The sequence below is a fragment of the Oncorhynchus clarkii genome, chromosome 9 (assembly GCF_045791955.1).
Source record: "Oncorhynchus clarkii lewisi isolate Uvic-CL-2024 chromosome 9, UVic_Ocla_1.0, whole genome shotgun sequence".
In the NCBI taxonomy this organism is placed as follows: Eukaryota; Metazoa; Chordata; class Actinopteri; order Salmoniformes; family Salmonidae; genus Oncorhynchus; species Oncorhynchus clarkii.
In genome coordinates, this window is record NC_092155.1 from 57,894,528 (window position 1) to 57,913,375 (window position 18,848).

General features: G+C 42.6%; 1 protein-coding gene across 3 annotated transcripts in view; it reads left to right on the forward strand.

Annotated features, from left to right (window-relative positions):
- The window catches only part of LOC139416613 (6-phosphofructo-2-kinase/fructose-2,6-bisphosphatase 2-like), a 37,033-nt gene that overhangs the window by 14,088 nt on the left and 4,097 nt on the right, over positions 1 to 18,848 (forward strand). The window contains exons 9-15 of one of the 3 annotated variants that reach the window (XM_071165482.1): positions 5,500 to 5,707; positions 7,409 to 7,555; positions 7,657 to 7,761; positions 7,848 to 7,977; positions 8,673 to 8,735; positions 8,837 to 8,901; positions 12,485 to 12,562. In XM_071165482.1, the coding sequence (XP_071021583.1) occupies positions 5,500 to 5,707; positions 7,409 to 7,555; positions 7,657 to 7,761; positions 7,848 to 7,977; positions 8,673 to 8,735; positions 8,837 to 8,901; positions 12,485 to 12,562 (796 nt within the window). Of the gene's footprint in view, positions 1 to 5,499; positions 5,708 to 7,408; positions 7,556 to 7,656; positions 7,762 to 7,847; positions 7,978 to 8,672; positions 8,736 to 8,836; positions 8,902 to 12,484; positions 12,879 to 18,848 lie in introns of those variants that run through there. The other 2 variants (XM_071165480.1, XM_071165481.1) reach the window with 2 other exon arrangements.

Sequence of the window (18,848 nt, forward strand, 5' to 3'; positions counted from 1 at the left end):
GAGTTGCTGTGCGGGGTGCAGGGCTGTTGACCAGGGTAGGGGTAGCCAGGTGGAAAGCATGGCCAGCTGTAGAAAAATGCTTATTGAAATTCTCAATTATAGTGGATTTATCAGTGGTGACAGTGTTTCCTAGCCTCAGTGCAGTGGGCAGCTGGGAGGAGGTGCTCTTATTCTCCATGGACTTTACAGTGTCCCAGAACGTTTTTGAGTTTGTGCTACAGGATGCACATTTCTGTTTGAAAAAGCTAGCCTTAGCTTTCCTAACTGCCTGTGTATATTGGTCCCTAACTTCCCTGAAAAGTTGCATATCACGGGGACTATTTGATGCTAATGCAGAACGCCACAGGATGTTTTTGTGATGGTCAAGGGCAGTCAGGTTTGGAGAGAACCATGGGCTATATCTGTTCCTGGTTCAAATTTTTTGGAATGGGGCATGCTTATTTAAGATGGTGAGGAAGGCACTTTTAAAGAATAACCAGGCATCCTCTACTGACGGGATGAGGTCAATATTCTTCCAGGATACCGGGCCAGGTCGATTAGAAAGGCCTGCTCGCTGAAGTGTTTTAGGGAGCGTTTGACAGTGATGAGGGGTGGTCGTTTGACCGCAGACCCATTACGGATGCAGGCAATGAGGCAGTGATCGCTGAGATCTTGGTTGAAAACAGCAGAGGTGTATTTGGAGGGCAAGTTGGTTAGGATGATATCTATAAGGGTGCCCGTGTTTACAGCTTTGGTTGTACCTGGCAGGTTCATTGATAATTTGTGTGAGATTGAGAGCATCAAGCTTAGATTGTAGGATGGCCGGGGTGTTAAGCATGTCCCAGTTTAGGTCACCTAGCAGCACGAGCTCTGAAGATAGATGGGTGGGCAATCAGTTCACATATGGTATCCAGAGCAAAGCTGGGGGCAGAGGGTGGTCTATAGCAAGCAGCAACGGTGAGAGACTTGTTTCAGGAAAGGTGGATTTTTATAAGTAGAAGCTCAAATTGTTTGGGTACAGACCTGGATAGTAAGACAGAACTCTGCAGGCTATCTCTGCAGTAGATTGCAACGCCGCCCCCTTTGGCAGTTCTATCTTGTCGGAAAATGTTATAGTTAGGGATGGAAATTTCAGGGTTTTGGTGGTCTTCCTAAGCCAGGATTCAGACACGGCTAGGACATCCGGGTTGGCAGAGTGTGCTAAAGCAGTGAATAAAACAAACTTAGGGAGGAGGCTTCTAATGTTAACATGCATGAAACCAAGGCATTTACGGTTACAGAAGTCAACAAAGGGGAGCACCTGGGGAAGAGGAGTGTAGCTAGGCACTGCAGGGCCTGGATTAACCTCTACAGGAACAGAGGAGGAGTAGGATAAGGGTACGGCTAAAGGCTATAAGAACTGGTCGTCTAGTACGTCCGGAACTGAGAGTAAAAGGAGCAGGTTTCTGGGCACGATAGAATAGATTCAAGGCATAATGTACAGACAAAGATATGGTAGTATGTGGACACAGTGGAGGTAAACCTAGGCATTGAGTGATGATGAGAGAGATATTGTCTCTAGAAACATAATTTAAACCAGGTGATGTCATCGCATGTGTGGTAGGTGGAACTAAAGGGTTGGATAAGGTATATTGAGCAGGGCTAGAGGCTCTACATTGAAATAATATGATCAATAGACAATGATCAAGCTGTTTAATCAAAATCAAATCAAATCAAATTTCAAATCAAATTTTATTTGTCACATACACATGGTTAGCAGATGTTAATGCGAGTGTAGCGAAATGCTTGTGCTTCTAGTTCCGACAATGCAGTAATAACAAGTAATCTAACTAACAATTCCAAAACTACTGTCTTGTACACAGTGTAAGGGGATAAAGAATATGTACATAAGGATATATGAATGAGTGATGGTACAGAGCAGCATAGGCAAGATACAGTAGATGGTATCGGGTACAGTATGTACAAATGAGATGAGTATGTAAACAAAGTGGCATAGTATAAAGTGGCTAGTGATACATGTATTACATAAGGATACCGTCGATGATATAGAGTACAGTATATACGTATGCGTATGAGATGAATAATGTAGGGTAAGTAACATTTATATAAGGTAGCATTGTTTAAAGTGGCTAGTGATATATTTACATCATTTCCCATCAATTCCCATTATTAAAGTGGCTGGAGTTGAGTCAGTGTCAGTGTGTTGGCAGCAGCCACTCAGTGTTAGTGGTGGCTGTTTAACAGTCTGATGGCCTTGAGATAGAAGCTGTTTTTCAGTCTCTCGGTCCCAGCTTTGATGCACCTGTACTGACCTCGCCTTCTGGATGATAGCGGGGTGAACAGGCAGTGGCTCGGGTGGTTGATGTCCTTGATGATCTTTATGGCCTTCCTGTGACATCGGGTGGTGTAGGTGTCCTGGAGGGCAGGTAGTTTGCCCCCGGTGATGCGTTGTGCAGACCTCACTACCCTCTGGAGAGCCTTACGGTTGAGGGCGGTGCAGTTGCCATACCAGGCGGTGATACAGCCCGCCAGGATGCTCTCGATTGTGCATCTGTAGAAGTTTGTGAGTGCTTTTGGTGACAAGCCGAATTTCTTCAGCCTCCTGAGGTTGAAGAGGCGCTGCTGCGCCTTCTTCACGATGCTGTCTGTGTGAGTGGACCAATTCAGTTTGTCTGTGATGTGTATGCCGAGGAACTTAAAACTTGCTACCCTCTCCACTACTGTTCCATCGATGTGGATAGGGGGGTGTTCCCTCTGCTGTTTCCTGAAGTCCACAATCATCTCCTTAGTTTTGTTGACGTTGAGTGTGAGGTTGTTTTCCTGACACCACACTCCGAGGGCCCTCACCTCCTCCCTGTAGGCCGTCTCATCGTTGTTGGTAATCAAGCCTACCACTGTTGTGTCGTCCGCAAACTTGATGATTGAGTTGGAGGCGTGCGTGGCCACGCAGTCGTGGGTGAACAGGGAGTACAGGAGAGGGCTCAGAACGCAACCTTGTGGGGCCCCAGTGTTGAGGATCAGCGGGGAGGAGATGTTGTTGCCTACCCTCACCACCTGGGGGCGGCCCGTCAGGAAGTCCAGTACCCAGTTGCACAGGGCGGGGTCGAGACCCAGGGTCTCGAGCTTGATGACGAGCTTGGAGGGTACTATGGTGTTGAATGCCGAGCTGTAGTCGATGAACAGCATTCTCACATAGGTATTCCTCTTGTCCAGATGGGTTAGGGCAGTGTGCAGTGTGGTTGAGATTGCATCGTCTGTGGACCTATTTGGGCGGTAAGCAAATTGGAGTGGGTCTAGGGTGTCAGGTAGGGTGGAGGTGATATGGTCCTTGACTAGTCTCTCAAAGCACTTCATGATGACGGATGTGAGTGCTACGGGGCGGTAGTCGTTTAGCTCAGTTACCTTAGCTTTCTTGGGAACAGGAACAATGGTGGCCCTCTTGAAGCATGTGGGAACAGCAGACTGGTATAGGGATTGATTGAATATGTCCGTAAACACACCGGCCAGCTGGTCTGCGCATGCTCTGAGGGCGCGGCTGGGGATGCCATCTGGGCCTGCAGCCTTGCGAGGGTTAACACGTTTAAATGTCTTACTCACCTCGGCTGCAGTGAAGGAGAGACCGCATGTTTTCGTTGCAGGCCGTGTCAGTGGCACTGTATTGTCCTCAAAGCGAGCAAAAAAGTTATTTAGTCTGCCTGGGAGCAAGACATCCTGGTCCGTGACTGGGCTGGGTTTCTTCCTGTAGTCCGTGATTGACTGTAGACCCTGCCACATGCCTCTTGTGTCTGAGCCGTTGAATTGAGATTCTACTTTGTCTCTGTACTGGCGCTTAGCTTGTTTGATAGCCTTGCGGAGGGAATAGCTGCACTGTTTGTATTCGGTCATGTTACCAGACACCTTGCCCTGATTAAAGCAGTGGTTCGCGCTTTCAGTTTCACACGAATGCTGCCATCAATCCACGGTTTCTGGTTAGGGAATGTTTTAATCGTTGCTATGGGAACGACATCTTCAACGCACGTTCTAATGAACTCGCACACCGAATCAGCATATTCGTCAATGTTGTTATCTGACGCAATACGAAACATCTCCCAGTCCACGTGATGGAAGCAGTCTTGGAGTGTGGAGTCAGCTTGGTCGGACCAGCGTTGGACAGACCTCAGCGTGGGAGCCTCTTGTTTTAGTTTCTGTCTGTAGGCAGGGATCAACAAAATGGAGTCGTGGTCAGCTTTTCCGAAAGGGGGGCGGGGCAGGGCCTTATATGCGTCGCGGAAGTTAGAGTAACAATGGTCCAAGGTCTTTCCTCCCCTGGTTGCGCAATCGATATGCTGATAAAATTTGGGGAGTCTTGTTTTCAGATTAGCCTTGTTAAAATCCCCAGCTACAATGAATGCAGCCTCCGGATAAATTGTTTCCAGTTTGCAGAGAGTTAAATAAAGTTCGTTCAGAGCCATCGATGTGTCTGCTTGGGGGGGGATATATACGGCTGTGATTATAATCGAAGAGAATTCTCTTGGTAGATAATGCGGTCTACATTTGATTGTGAGGAATTCTAAATCAGGTGAACAGAAGGATTTGAGTTCCTGTATGTTTCTTTCATCGCACCATGTCACGTTAGTCATAAGGCATACGCCCCCGCCCCTCTTTTTACCAGAAAGATGTTTTTTCCTGTCTGCGCGATGCGTGGAGAAACCTGTTGGCTGCACCGCTTCGGATTGCGTCTCTCCAGTAAGCCACGTTTCCGTGAAGCAAAGAACGTTACAGTCTCTGATGTCCCTCTGGAATGCTACCCTTGCTCGGATTTCATCAACCTTGTTGTCAAGAGACTGGACATTGGCAAGAAGAATGCTAGGGAGTGGTGTGCGCTGTGCCCGTCTCCGGAGTCTGACCAGAAGACCGCCTCGTTTCCCTCTCTTTCGGAGTCGTTTTTTTGGGTCGCTGCATAGGATCCACTCCGTTGTCCTGTTTGTAAGGCAGAACACAGGATCCGCGTCGCGAAAAACATATTCTTGGTCGTACTGATGGTGAGTTGATGCTGATCTTATATTCAGTAGTTCTTCTCGACTGTATGTAATGAAACCTAAGATGACCTGGGGTACTAATGTAAGAAATAACACGTAAAAAAACAAAAAACTGCATAGTTTCCTAGGAACGCGAAGCGAGGCGGCCATCTCTGTCGGCGCCGGAAGTCAATCAGCTTCTTGATATGCCACACCTGTCAGGTGGTGGATTATCTTGGCAAAGAAGAAATACTCACTAACAGGGATGTAAACCAATGTTTGCACATTTGAGAGAAATACGTGTTTTTGTGCGGTATGGAAAATGTCTGGGATCTTTCATTTCAGCTCATGAAACATGTTCAGTATAATTTTATTGAATGTTCGTATGTCTCAATTTCTTTGATTTCTCCCAACTATTGAGAATTCATTTTACTGATGAGTATATCTTCATGATCAGTCTGCATGGGATAAAGATGCTATCAGGTCACACATCTTGACCTCCAGTCTAACCTCTGACCCCTAGGGAACTGTCCTTCATCCAGGTCATCAATGTGGGCCGGAGTTTCCTGGTCAACAGGGTGCAGGACTACATCCAGAGCAAGATCGTGTACTACCTCATGAACATCCACGTGCACTCTCACTCTATCTACCTGTGTCGGCACGGAGAGAGCGACCACAACGTGGAGGGACGCATCGGGGGCGACGCAATGCTGTCTGTTCAAGGGAAAAAGGTACCCCGACTTCTCTTAAGTACATCAATACAAGTAGAGTCAAATTGTGCTAGCTCTTGCTATGTTGCTCTGTATTCTATGTACACTGAGTGCACAAAGCATTAGAAACACCTGCTCTTTCCATGACAGACTGACCAGGCGAAAGCCATGATTCCTTATTGATGTCACCTGCTAAATCCACTTCGATCAGTGTAGATGAAGGGGTGGAGGCAGGTTAACCTGTTGCGTCGACCAAACCCGTATCCGGGATTCTATTTACAGACCTAAGCTCATTACCATAACGCAACGTTAACTATTCATGAAAATCGCAAATGAAATGAAATAAATATGCCATCTCTCAAGCTTAGCCTTTTGTAAACAACACTGTCATCTCAGATTTTCAAAATATGCTTCTCAACCATAGGAAAACAATAATTTGTGTAAAAGTGGCTAGCTAGCGTAGCATTTAGCGTTAGCATTAGCGTTAGCATCCAGCACGCAAGATTTCAACAAAAACATAAAAGCCTTCAAATAAAATAATTTACCTTTGAAGAACTTCAGATGTTTTCAATGAGGAGACTCTCAGTTAGATAGCAGATGCTCAGTTTTTCCAAAAAAGATTCTTTGTGTATTAGAAATAGCTCCGTTTTGTACATCACATTTGGCTACCAAAAAAAACCCGAAAATTCAGTCCTCAAAACGCGAACTTTTTTTCCAAATTAACTCCATAATATCGACTGAAAACATGACAAACGTTGTTTAGAATCAATCCTCAAGGTGTTTTTCACATATCTCTTCAATGATATATCGTTCGTGGAAGCATGGTTTCTCCCCTCAATCAAATGGAAAAGTACAAGCAGCTGGCGTTTGCGCACCGAATTCCACGCAGGACTCCAGGCGGACACTTGGAAAATGTAGTCTCTTATGGTCAATCTTCCAATGATATGCCTACAAATACGTCACAATGCTGCAAACACCTTGGGGAAACGACAGAAAGTGTAGGCTCATTCCTTGCGCAATCACAGCCATATAAGGAGACAATGGAAAACAGAGCTTCAGAGATTCTGCTCATTTCCTGCTTGACGCATCATCTTGGTTTCGCCTGTAGAATGAGTTCTGGGGCACTTACAGACAATATCTTTGCAGATTCTGAGTGAACTTCAGAGTGTTTTCTTTCAAAAACTGTCAAGAATATGCATAGTCGAGCATCTTTTCGTGACAAAATATCGCGCTTAAAACGGGAACGTTTTTTATCCAAAAATGAAATAGCGCCCCTAGAGATCCAACAGGTTAAAGAAGGATTTTTAAGCCTTTGGGCAATTGAGACATGGACTGCGTATGTGTGCCATTGAGGGTAAATGGGCAAGACAAAAGATTGAAGTGGCTTTGAATGGGGTGTGGTAGTAGGTGCCAGGCGCACCGGTTTGTGACAAGAACTGCAACGCTGATGGATTTCAGTTTCCCGTGTGTATCAAGAATGGTCCACCACCCAAAGGGCATCCAAGCAACTTGACACAACTATGGGAAGCATTGGAGTCAACATGGACTAACATCCCTGTGGAACTCCTTATCGAGTCCATGCCCTGACAAATTTAGGCTGTTCTGAGGGCAAAAGGTGGTGCAACTCAATATTAGGAAGGTGTTCTTAAATCACCTAATCACTATATGACATCTCCCTCTTACGTACACTATTAAACCTACTATGCCTATTCTAATCCTCAGTTTGCTGGAGCGCTTAAGGGTTTTGTGGAGGAGCATGGTCTGTCGGACCTAAAGGTGTGGACCAGCCAGCTGAGACGGACCATCCAGACTGCTGAGGAGCTTGGGGTGCCCTACGAGCAGTGGAAGATACTCAACGAGATCGATGCAGTCAGTACCACAGTGCACTAATGACCCCTAGACAAAACATGGTAGTGGTTACATTGTTAAATCATGATTGTCTTTTAAAAGGACATATTTCTGTGTCTCAGGGTGTGTGTGAGGAGATGACCTATGATATAATCGAGAAAACCTACCCTGAGGAGTTTTCCTTGAGAGACCAGGACAAGTACCACTACCGCTACCCAGGGGGAGAGGTAATTCTTTCTTTCTTCTCTACAGAGATCTATCTGGCCTATTCATCTAAGTCATTGAGCTCAGTTTGTCCCTCCCCCCTCCATAGTCCTACCAGGACCTAGTGCAGAGGTTAGAGCCGGTCATCATGGAACTGGAGAGACAAGGCAACGTGCTGGTCATCTGCCACCAGGCTGTCATGCGATGCCTGCTCGCCTACTTCCTGGATAAGAGTGCAGGTACAAACACAATCTCATTTATATAAACATGGAGATTCGCATATAGACACAGCCCTGTGTTAGGAAACTAATTTACTTTGGCTAGGATACAAACACACTCCTCTTAATTTACAGCTGCTTGTTTTGAGTGAAAAAACACTTGCTCATGTTCATCCTGGATGAAACAGGACAGAAATAAAAGTAAAATAAAACTGTATGTGTATGTGTCAAATACTTAGTGAAATGCTTACTTACAAGCCTTTAACCAACAATTGAAAAAAAAAAATTAAACGGCATGTTTTGTGTAACCAATAGTGAGGCTATATACAGAGGGTCCTGGTACAGAGTCGATATGCGGTGGCACCGGTTAGTCGAGGCTAAACAATGTCACATGGCCCTCTTAAAGGTCTGTCAAGTCAGGAGCAAAAGTGGTTTGTACCTAAAAGAGCATTTTAAATGCTAGTAAAGTCTGTGACTGGGCATTGGGCACCTCTGTCTGTCACTGCCTGATCCCAGATGTCATGAAAGGGAAGTAATGCAAACTATTGAGTAATGATATCATCTAATCTAAATATAATCCCAGAAAAATAAATATGTATCATTAACTGTCATGTGTCATTGAAATGCATAAGATTGAGTTGTCTTGAGATGATGCATAGATCTCACGTGTAATGTTCTAAGTGAAGTCATTGGCATTCTTGTTTCTGTTGGCACAGATGACCTGCCCTACTTGAAGTGTCCCCTCCACACGGTTCTAAAGCTCACCCCTGTGGCTTATGGTAGGATATCTCATCCAAGACTACCCTGTCTCAGAATCCACATATTTCTCCTCCCTCTCTCAGGTTAACATGGACTGTTATTCTCTCCATCTCTCGGCCAGGTTGCAAAGTGGACATGTTTGACCTGAAAGTGAAGGCTGTGAACACTCACCGGGATAGGCCATTAGTGAGTTGCTCTCCTTGCCATATCTCTGTTCAATCTACTGTGCGTTCTTCTTAATTTCATAGGTTTATTTACTGTTTCCCTCTCGGTAACGGATGTAGCCAGTTCTGAACACTGATCCGAAGACTTTCCCTCAAGGGTCAGTTTGACAGTAAACAGCCGAGTCATTACCATCTGGCTGAGCTGTGGAGGTGTGGTTTGAAGTGTTCTATTTTGTAGTGAAATTGTTCTTATAAAAAGCCAGCACACCCTCTCCACCCTCAGCCTATTTCATGTAATGTAATCTAATCAGGAGATTCCCTCTGTTCTGGTTATACAGTATAGTACCTACAGAAATTATTCACATCCCTTGACTTTTTCCACATTTTGTTGTTACAGCCTGGATTTAAAATTGATTAAATAGTTGTTTTTTTGTCACTGGCCTACACACAGTACCCCATAATGTGAAAGTGGAATTATGTTTTTAGACATTTTTACAAATTAATTAAACATGAAAAGATGAAATGTCTTGAGTAAGTATTTTCCCCTTTTTGTTATGACAAGCCTAAATAAGTTCAGTTGTAAAGATGTGCTTAACAAGTCACAATATAGACTCATTCTGTGTGCATAATAGTGTTTAACATTATTTTTTAATGACTACCTTATCTCTGTACCCCACACATACAATTATCGAAGGTCCCTCAGTTGAGAAGTGAATTTCAACACACATTCGACCACAAAAACCAGGGAGGTTTTCCATTGCCTCGCAAAGAAGGGCACCTATTGGCAGATGTGAATTTTTTAAATAAAAAGTAGACATTGAATATCCCTTTGAGCATGGTGAAGTTATTAATTACACTTTGGATGGTTTAGCAATACACCCATTCACATCAAAGATACAGGCTTCCTTTCTAACTCAGTAGCCGGAGGGGAAGGAAACCGCTCAGGGATTTCATCATGAGGCTAACAGTAACTTTTTAAAACCGTTACAGAGTTTAATGGCTCAAACTGATGATGGATGAACAACATTGTAGTTACTCTCCAATTCTAACCTAATTTACAGAGTGAAAAGAAGGACGCCTGTACAGAATACAAATATTCCAAAACATTCATCCTGTTTTAAACGAGGCACTGAAGTAATATTGCAAGATGTGGGAAAGCAATTCACTTTTTGTCCTGAATACGTGTTATGTTTGAGGCAAATCCAATAACACATTACTGAGTACCACTCTCCATATTTTCAAGCAAAGTGGTGGCTGCATCATATTATGGGTATGCTTGTAGTCGTTAAGGACTGGAGAGTTTTTCAGGATAAAAAATAAACTGAATGGAGCTAAGCACAGACAAAGTCCTAGAGGAAAACCTGGTTTAATGTGCATGCCACCAGAAACTAGGAGATGAATTCAGCTTGCAGCAGGACAATAACCTAAAACACAACGCCTAAAACACAACGAGCTGCTTACCAAGAAGACGATGAATGTTCCTGATGGGCAGTTAGTTTTTCTTTATTTGTACTATTTTCTACATTGTAGAATAATAGGGAAACATCAACACAATGAAATAACTAATGGAATGTGGTAACAAACAAAGTGTTAAACAAATAAATATATTTGAGATTCTTCAAAGTAGCCACCCTTTGCCTTGGTGATAGCTTTGCACACTCTTGGCATTCTCTCAACCAGCTTCATGAGTTAGTCACCTGGAATGCATTTCAATTAACAGGTGTGCCTTGTTAAAAGTTCATTTGTGGAATTGATTTCCTTAATGCGTTTGAGCCAATCAGTTGTGTTGTGACATGGTAGGGGTGGTACACAGAAGATTGCCCTATTTGGTAAAAGACCAAGTCCATATTATGGCAAGAACAGCTCAAATAAGCAAAGAGAAACAACAGTCCATCATTGCTTTAAGACATGAAGGTCAGTCAATCCGGAAAATGTCAAGAACTTTTAAAGTTTCTTCAAGTGCAGTTGCAAAAAGCATCAAGCTCTATGATGAAACTGGCTCAGAGTTACCTGTGCTGAGGAGGATAATTTCATTAGTTACCAGCCGCAGATTGCACCCCAAATAAATGCTTCAGAGTTCAAGTAACACACATCTCAACATCAACTGTTCATAGGAGACTGCGTGAATCAGGCCTTCATGGTCGAATTGCTGCAAAGAAACCACTACTAATGGACACCAATGAGAAGAAGACACTTGCTTGGAGTAAAGAAACACGAGCAATGGACATTAGACAGGTGAAAATCTGTCCTTTTGTCTGATGAGTCCAAATTAGATTTTTGGTTCCAACCGCCGTGTCTTTGTGAGACGCTGAGCATGTGTGGTTCCCACCGAGAAGCATGGAGGAGGAGGTGTGGGGGTTCTTTGCTAGTGACACTATCAGTGAGTTATTTTGAATTCAAGGCACACTTAACCAGCATGGCTACCACAGCATTCTGTAGCGACACACCATCCCATCTGGTTTGCGCTTAGTCCCACTATAATTTGTTTTTCAACCGGACAATGACCCACCACACCTCCAGGCTATGTAAGGCCTATTTGACCAAGAAGGAGAGTGATGGAGTGCTGCATCAAATGACCTGGCCTCCACAGTCACCGGACCTCAACCCAATTGAGATGGTTTGGGATGAGTTGGACCGCAGAATGAAGGAAAAGCAGGCAACAAGTGCTCAGCATATGTGGTAACTCCTTCAAGACTGGAAGACATTCCAGGTGAAGCTGGTTGAGAGAATGCCAAGAGTGTGCAAAGCTGTGATAAAGGGTTGCTACTTTGAAGAATATATATATATAACATTATTTCATTCGTTTTGTTGTCTTCACTATTACTCTACATTGTAGAAAATAAAAACAATTGAATGAGTAGGTGTGTCCAAACTTTTGACTGGTACTCTGTAAATCTATTTAAATCTATAGCAAGACCTGAAAATGGTTGTCAAGCAATGATCAATATCCAATTTGACAAAGCTTGAAAAATGTTGAAAAGAATAATGGACAATCCAGGTGTGGAATCCAGGTGTGGAAAGCTCTTAGACTTAACCAGAAAGACTCACAGCTGTAATCCCTGCGAAAGGTGCTTCGACAAAGTATTCACTCAGGGGTGTGAATACTTATGTAAATTAGATATTTCTGTATTTTATTTACAATAGATTTGCTAAAATTGTTTTCACTTTGTCATTATAGGGTTTTGTGTGTAGATGGATGAGAAAAAAACATATCTTTAATCCATGTTTTAATTGTAACACAGCAAACTGTGGAATAAGTCAAGGGGTATGAATATTTTCTGATGGGATTGTAGTTCTGGTGTGAACAGACCTCAGTGCTGTCCCCAGTACAGTGTGTTAACCAGATGTCCCTGGTGGTGTGGGCGTCACACTCATAAAAATGACCACACTGCCTTTTCCTGAGAATAGCCCTGTTAAATGGAGGGAGAATAACATGTCTGGGAAAGGAACCGCAAAGCGCCTTCAATCTTCTGTTTGTTCCAGCTGGATTGTTTTCACAAGAAGTGTAGCAAGCAAGGCGTGTGCACACGCGCACGCACACACACAGTGAAACATACTTTATTTCTCTCATTTCTGATTCTCTTTCCTTAATCTTGTCTCACCAGGATAAAGTCCGTAATGACGTCGTTCCTGCCACATTCCTACGGAGGAACAGTTTTACCCCGCTGTCCAGTCACGACCAGGTGAAGCGACCGCGCCTCTACAGCGCTGGCAACCTACCTCAATCTCGACGGCCCCTGGCCCCCTTTCTACCCAGCATGCAGTCCTTTGAGGACCCTGAGGGAGCAGAGTTGGCACAAAGCCAAGTTAGTGTTGTCTTTCTGTATGAATGTCTCGCTCTTTTAAATATGTTTATGATGTTACTTATGTCCTTCAACTGAGACTCGGTGATATGACCTTTCCACAAGCAGTAGGATAAACGTCAGTTACTGCAGGAGACACAATGCAAGACGATGATGCACTCAGAGTATCTGCACGGGTGTGCTTCACGCTGCTGCATGGCAATAGCTACAGGACCAAAACTATTTTGTCTCATGCTTCGCAGTCTTAGTTGTTGCGGAAGTCGGCCCGATTCTGCTCTCTATGTGCATCACTGACTCTACCTTTTAACCCTAAAAGCACCCAACATATTTTTTGCTTAAGGGGCGCCAACGGAGGTTATTATTATTGACCCCAAATTGGTAATGATTGCAAAGAGACTGTCTTTCAAGCAGTAAAACATTCAAATTCCCCCAAATAACCAGATATTTATTTATTATCACACATTTATTGTACAATTTAGGGTGACCAACAGCAGGATTTTGCGGAAAATCGCGGGGGAGGGGCGACTACATAAATAAAAAATGTTGCCAGAATTTTACAGATTAAATGTCCAAACTACACCTGTAAACCCTTCATTTGATTTTCAAATATTTTTTATTTGAGCAAATTATTCTTCCTGTATTTAGTTTCAGTACAAGCATATTCTGCATAGTGGCAAATGCCTTTGTATTTTGTCCACAATATACACTGTCGTTCAAAAGTTTGGGGTCACCTAGAAATGTCCTTGTTTTTGAAAGAAAAGCAAAACAAAATTGTCCATTAAAATAACATCAAATTGATCCTAAATGCAGTGTAGACATTGTTAATGTTGTAAATGACGCTCGAAACGGCAGATTTTTTATGGAAAATCTACATAGGCGTACAGAGGCCCATTATCAGCAACCTTCACTCCTGTGTTCCAATGGCACGCTGTGTTAGATAATCCATTTTAAAAGGCTAATTGATCATTAGAAAACCCTTTCACAATTATGTTAGCACAGCTGAAAACTGTTGTGCTGATTCAAGAAGCAATACAACTGGCCACCTTTAGACTAGTTGAGTATCTGGAGCATCAGCATTTTATGGGTTGGATTACAGGCTCAAAATGGCCAGAAACAAATAACTTTCCTCTGAAACTTGTCACTCTATTATTGTTCTGAGAAATGAAGGCTATTCCATGCGAGGAATTGCCAAGAAACTGAGATCTCATACAACGCCGTGTGCTACTCCCTTCACAGAAAAACAAGGACATTTCTAAGTGACCCCAAACTTTCGAACAGTAGCGTGTATATGTATTTGTTTGTCTATTCAGCTAACCATCGTAAAACAGTAACATTATACTATGCTGCATTTCGCTACACTCGCATTAACATCTGCTAACCATGTGTATGTGACAAATACAATTTGATTTGATTTGATTTGCTGTTAAATTTGGTTATGTAGAATACTAATTAATCATTGTGATCTTCCAAGACACTGGGTGTTTCTGAATACCCATACTAGCGTACTAAATAGTATGCAAAAAAAACATATATGTTTTTATAGTATGTGAAATGTAGTACTCTGAATGTGTCATCTAATGCGCGATAGTGTTGACACCTGCCATTCGTTCATTTTGGTACAGCATGTCAATTCTATCTGATTATCAACTGTTAAAACACCTGAGTAGGAGAAGAGTGAATTCTACTTGAGCAGATATTCCCAAACTGGGGGCAATGCTGTTGTTATTCACATATAAATGTGATTCACATAAAAAAATGGTTTTTGTCTTCACATTTTCAACAATAAATTTACATTTTCCAAAGGGGCTATACAGCAAATATGTTAAATGAGCAACTAATGAGCATGTAGAGCCTCACAAGTTAGATCAAATTACCTTATTTCAGTCTAACACAGCTATTTACTTACTTTTGTAGCACTTCGTCAGAAGCAACATTTTTGTAAGTAGTTAGGCAACTGTCCTCTCCAAGTTTAGCTCAAATTTTGCTGGAAAGTATTTGAGAAATTTTATTGGTTGACGATAGGCCTATGTCTGTGCAGAATATCAGATCTTAGTAATGATTTGGAGAAGTGTTTAACATCTCCAGTACAACATCCTTATTATATATACAGTTGAAGTCGGAAGTTTACATACATCTTGGCCAAATATATTTAAACTCACTTTCACAATTCCTGACATTTAATTCTAGTAAAAATTCCCTGTCTTAGGTCAGTTAGGATCATCACTTTATTGTAAGAATGTGAAATGTCAGAATAATAGTGATTTATTTCAGCTTTTATTTATTTAATCACATTCCCAGTGGGTCAGAAGTTTACATACACTCAATTAGTATTTGGTTGCATTACCTTTAAATTGTTTAACTTGGGTCAAACGTTTTGGGTAGCCTCCACAAGCTTCCCACAATAAGTTGGGTGTATTTTGGCCCATTCCTCCTGACAGAGCTGGTGTAACTGAGTCAGGCTTGTAGGCCTCCTTGCTCGCACACGCTTTTTCAGTTCTGGCCACAAATGTTCTATAGGATTGAGGTCAGGGCTTTGCGATGGCCACTCCAATACCTTGACTTTGTTGTCCTTAAGCCATTTTGCCACAACTTTGGAAGTATGCTTGGGGTCATTGTCCATTAGGAAGACCCATTGGCGACCAAGCTTTAACTTCCTGACTGATGTCTTGAGATGTTGCTTCAATATATCCACATAATTTTCCTCCTGCAGCAAAGCACCCCACAACATGATGCTGCCACCCCCATATGCTTCACGTTTGGGATTGTATTCTTTGGCTTGTAAGTTTCCCCCTTTTTCCTCCAAACATAACAATGGTCATTATGGCCAAACAGTTATATTTTTGTTTCATCAGACCAGAGGACATTTCTCAAAAAAAACTATCTTTGTCCCCATTTGCAGTTGCAAACCTTAGACTGGCTTTTTTATGGCGGTTTTGGAGCAGTGGCTTCTTCCTTGCTGAGCGGCCTTTCAGGTTATGTCGATATAGGACTCGTTTTACTGTGGATGTAGATACTTTTGTACCTGTTTCCTCCAGCATCTTCACAAGGTCCTTTGCTGTTGTTCTGGGATTGATTTGCACTTTTCGCACCAAAGTACGTTCATCTCTAGGAGACAGAACGCGTCTCCTTCCTGAGCGGTATGACGGCTGCGTGGTCCCACAGTGTTTATACTTGCGTATTATTGTTTGTACAGATGAACGTGGTACCTTCAGGCATTTGGAAATTGCTCCAAGGGATGAACCAGACTTGTGGAGGTTTACAATTTATTTTCTGAGGTCTTGGCTGATTTCTTTTGATTTTCCAATAATGTCAAGCAAAGAGGCACTGAGTTTAAAGGTAGGCCTTGAAATGCATCCACAGGTACACCTCCAATTGACTCAAATCATGTCAATTAGCCTATCGGAAGCTCCTAAAGCCATTACATCATTTTCTGGAATTTTCCAAGCTGTTTAAAGGCACAGTCAATTTAGTGTATGTAAACCTCTGACCCACTGGAATTGTGATACAGGGAAATAATCTGTCTGTAAACAATTGTTGGAAATATTACTTGTCATGCACAAAGTAGATGTCCTAACTGAATTGCCAAATCTATAGTTTGTTAACAAGAATTTTGTGGAGTGGTTGAAAAACAAGTTTAAATGACTCCAACCTAAGTGTATGTAAACTTCCCACTTCAACTGTATATGTAAGCGCAACATGACTGCAAGAGACCGGTTGGAATGTGTGACTGAAATATGGGACAAATCAACCTTTTTTTCTAAATTAGTGGTGTTTGAATTTGTTAATAAAATGCGGGACATGATTGTTTGGTTGGGGGACGTGGAACAAAGGGCCAAAATGCACAATTTGTTTAATGTTTCAAAATATATTTTGAATTTAAGTTGTTAATTTGATGCATTTCATCCATAGCCACATGTTATGAACATTTTGTCTGTTATTCATTCAAAGTGTTGTATTTCTGTGATACTCAGAAGCTATGAAATTGGTGATTTGGAGCTAATCTGACATACCGGTATGACCTAAGATGGCCACCGATATGGGCAATGTGGGCGCCGATGCCATCAGCCTTTTAGAAAGCATTAAGAAAGTACTCAGACCCCTTGACTTTTTCCATATTTTGTTACGTTACAGCCTTATTCTAAAATTGATTAAATAAAGTCTACATACAATACCCCATAATGACAAAGCGAGTAAAAATAAAAATGTACATAAGTATTCAGACCCTTTGCTATGATACTCAATTGAGCTCAGGTGGATCCTGTTTCCATTGATAATCCTTCAGATGTTTCTTCAACTTGATTGGAGCCCACCTGTGGTAATTATAATTGATTGGACATGATTTGGAAAAGAACACACTGTCTATATCAGGTCTAGAGCTGGCCACCCGGCCAACCTGAGCAGGGGGAGAAGGGCTTTGGTCAGGGAGGTGACCAAGAATCCGATGGTCACTCTTGATGGGGCACTAGAGTTCCTCTGTGGAGATGGGAGAACCTTCCAGAAGGACAACCATCTCTGCAGCATTCCACCAATCAGACCCAGACGGAAGCCACTCCTCAGTAAAAGGCACATGACAGCCCACTTGGAGTTTGCCAAAAGGCACCTAAAGGACACTCGGACCATGAGAAACAAGATTCTTTAAAAATTGATAAAATTATATATTTTTTTTGTTACTTGCCAGCACAATATCCCCATAATGTCAGAGTGGAATTATGTTTTTCATTTTTTTTAAACAAATTAATTAAAATTGAAAAGCTGAAATGTCTTGAGTCTATAGGTATTCAACCCCTTTTTTATAAGTTCCAAGAGTAGAAATTTGCTTAACTAGTCATGTAATATGTTGTATGTACTCACTCTGTGTGCAATAATAGTGGTTGGCATGATTTTTGAATAACTACCTCATCTCTGTACCCCACACATACAAGTATCTTTAAGGTCCCTCAGTCGAACAGTGAATTTCAAACACAGGTTTAACCACAGACCAGGGAGGTATTCCAATGCCTCGAAAAGAAGGGCACCTATTGGTAGATGGGTACACATTTTTGAAAAGCAGACACTGAATATCCCTTTGAGCATGGTGAACTTATTACATTTTGGATGTTGTATCAATACACCCAGTCATACACTCAGATGCTGGAGTTAGGAAGGACGCTTAATTGACAGTGAAAAAAAGGAAGCCTGTACAGACTAAAAATATTGCAAAACATGCATCCTGTTTGTAACAAGGCACTAAAGTAATACAGCAAAAAATTAATACAACACATTACTGAGTACCACTCTCCATATTTTCAAGCGTAGTGGTGGCTGCATCATGTTATGGGTATGCTTGTAATTGTTAAGGACTGGGTTTTTCAGGGTAAAAAATAAACAGAATGGAGCTAAGCACAGGCAAAGTCTTAGAGGAAAACCTGGTTCAGTCTGCTTTCCACCAGACACCGGGAGATGAATACACCTTTCAGCAGGACAATAACCTAAACACAAGGCCAAGTCTGCACTGGAGTTGATTACAAGGCTGGAGATCACTCTGTCATGCTGATTGAGTTCGAATAACAGACTGGAAGCTTCAAAGGGAGGGAGGTGATTGGAATCATTGTGCTTCCTCTGTCAATCATGGTTACCTGCAAGGAAACACGTGCCGTCATCATTGCTTTGCACAAAAAAGGCTTCACAGGCAAGGATATTGCTGCCAGCAAGATTGCATCTAAATCAACCATTTATCGGATCATTTAGAACTTCAAGGAGAGCGGTTCAATTGTTGTGAAGAAGGCTTCAGGGCGCCCAAGAAAGTCCAGCAAGCGCCAGGACTGTCTTCTACAGTTGAGCTTGCTCAGGAATGGCAGCAGGCTGGTGTGAGTGCATCTGCACGCACAGTGAGGCGAACACTTTTGGAGGATGGCCTGGTGTCAAGGGCAGCAAAGAAGCCACTTCTCTCCAGGAAAAACAGCAGGACAGACTGATATTCTGCAAAAGGTACAGGGATTGGACTGCTGAGGACTGGGGCAAAGTAATTTTCTCTGATGAATCCCATTTCCGATTGTTTGGGGCATCCGGAAAAAAGCTTGTCCGGAGAAGACAAGATGAGCGCTACCATCAGTCCTATGTCATGCCAACAGTAAAGCATTCTGAGACCATTCATGTCTGGGGTTGCTTCTCAGCCAAGGGAGTGGGC